The sequence below is a fragment of the Mustela nigripes genome, chromosome 2 (assembly GCF_022355385.1).
Source record: "Mustela nigripes isolate SB6536 chromosome 2, MUSNIG.SB6536, whole genome shotgun sequence".
In the NCBI taxonomy this organism is placed as follows: Eukaryota; Metazoa; Chordata; class Mammalia; order Carnivora; family Mustelidae; genus Mustela; species Mustela nigripes.
Genome location: NC_081558.1, coordinates 217,868,327 through 217,870,188, shown reverse-complemented (window position 1 = coordinate 217,870,188; position 1,862 = coordinate 217,868,327). Strand labels below are relative to the sequence as shown.

Genomic DNA, 1,862 nt, shown 5'->3' with positions numbered 1-1,862 from the left:
GTTCCGGCTCCATAACTGCGGGGAGAATTGATTTCTCACATGCTCTCTTCCCTAGTAGGGTCTCACGAGGGCAGGGGCAGAGGCCCCAGGGAAGCAGGGGAAGGACTCCCACCTGCCTGGAGCTCCAGAATGTGGGAGGGGGACTGTAGGACACGAGTCTGTCCTCAGCCGCTCACACGACCCGGCTGTGACTGTGGGAAGGCTTATCTGGGAGGGCATCCGCTGCCGACCTCCTCCCTTCGGGGAGTGGCTTGTGGCATCTCATGGCCCCCTGGGAGGAGGCTGGTGTGCTAGTAACAGGCCAGGATCTAGAGCGGGACGGAGCCCTGGGAGAACGGAGGCAGGGGCGTTAGGACGTGGCTCTGTCTAGGAGTGGGGCCTGCGTTCAGGAAGCTTCAGGAAAGGTGGGGGCCGCATCCAGACTGGCCCTGATGGAAAGCCCCCAGAGGGTGGCAGGCCTGGCCTCAGACATCAGTGTGGACCCTCGAAGTCACTTATCCTCTGGCATCTTCCTCTTGACCTCTTCCACTCCAGGCTGGGCCTGGGGCTGGGGACAGAACGCGTCCCGGGCCTGTGTCAGCAGAGATGGCAGGATCCAGACCTGGGAATTAAACCCTGAAGTTCAAGGGGAGGCAGAGGGAAGCCTGTGGTCCGCAGAAATGTTCCACCCTGGCTGTGGCCCCGTTTAGGCCCTGGCCCAGCGTCCTCCTCGCCCAGAAGTGAACCTGGGCCCCGCCTCCTGGTGCCAGACCGACCGGGGAGACAGAGGCCTGGGGCAACGGGGCCCTCTCGCCCAGGGCTCTGCTGTCCAGGAGGCTGTGGCCACCTGAGTCCCGAACACTCAGGGGGGCCACCGCAGAGTTGCGTGGAGGGACGGATGGGACCACCAGCGTGGGCCTCAGCTCAGTGCCGTTGGAAACGCTCCCGATACAGGCTTGTCAGCAGGGTTGCTGACGTCGGGATTGTTACTCTGCAGGATGGGAACCACGAGCGAAGCCAGGCTGCGAGAGGGGACCAACAGAGGCCACGATGCAAGACTGGTCATTGATTTGGGGGGGGGGGGGCAGAGGGAGAGAGAGAACCCGAGCAGACCCCCTGCTGGGTACAGAGCCCAAAGTGTGGCTCGATCTCACCACCCTGACACCAGGACCTGAGTTGAAATCAGAGGCAGAGGCTTGGCCGACAGGGCCACCCGGTGTCCCTGCAAGTGTGTTCGGTTAGCTCAGGTGTGTTCGGGGAGGAGGCAGACGGCTTTCAGGAGGGGCAGAGATGGGGCAGGAGGCCCCGAGGTCAAGAGTGGGGAGGGCTGCGTCCGGTTCATCTTGGCGTGGTGCGGAGGCTGCAGGAGGTCTCTGCCCTGGTTATTAGGGTCCGAAGCTGGTTTGTGCCACACGCACACCAGCACTTGTGCTGGGTTAGATCCTGAAGGAGGCAGGGGGAGAGCTGGAGGTGCCCACTGAGCCTTCTGGCCCCGGGGGAGACGGGCCCCGTCAGCAGCAGGACTTCTGGGCGGAGGCGGGCACGCAGCAGGCGGGCCTGCACACGGGGCGACAGAGCAGGGACATGCACGAGGACGGTCCGCAGCAGGACGAGGAGCAGGGGCTGGGCTGGCAGCAGGAGGAGGGCCCGGAGCAGACAGGGGTGCAGCAGACGGGCTTGCAGGGAGAGGAGCTGCAGCAGGAGGGCTGGCAGCTAGACTGCTGGCAGCATGAAGAGCCTGAGCAGGGGGAGGTCTGGCAGCAGATAGGGGTGCAGCAGACGGGCGTGCAGCACACAGGGGTGCAGCAGACGGGCGTGCAGCACACAGGGGTGCAGCAGACGGGCGTGCAGCACACAGGGGTGCAGCAGACGGGCGTGCAGCA

General features: G+C 64.8%; 2 protein-coding genes across 2 annotated transcripts in view; one reads left to right on the top strand and one right to left on the bottom strand.

The window, feature by feature from the left end:
* TSPEAR (thrombospondin type laminin G domain and EAR repeats) overlaps positions 1–1,862 on the top strand; it is a 239,321-nt gene that overhangs the window by 6,050 nt on the left and 231,409 nt on the right. The gene's annotated exons all lie outside the window — the stretch shown is intronic.
* Positions 1,491–1,862, bottom strand: part of LOC132012567 (keratin-associated protein 10-7-like) — a 703-nt gene continuing 331 nt past the window's right edge. Inside the window, 1 exon segment of the mRNA XM_059392601.1 lies at positions 1,491–1,862. This exon segment is cut by the window's right edge and continues 9 nt beyond it. Within this exon segment, the coding sequence (XP_059248584.1) occupies positions 1,491–1,862 (372 nt within the window).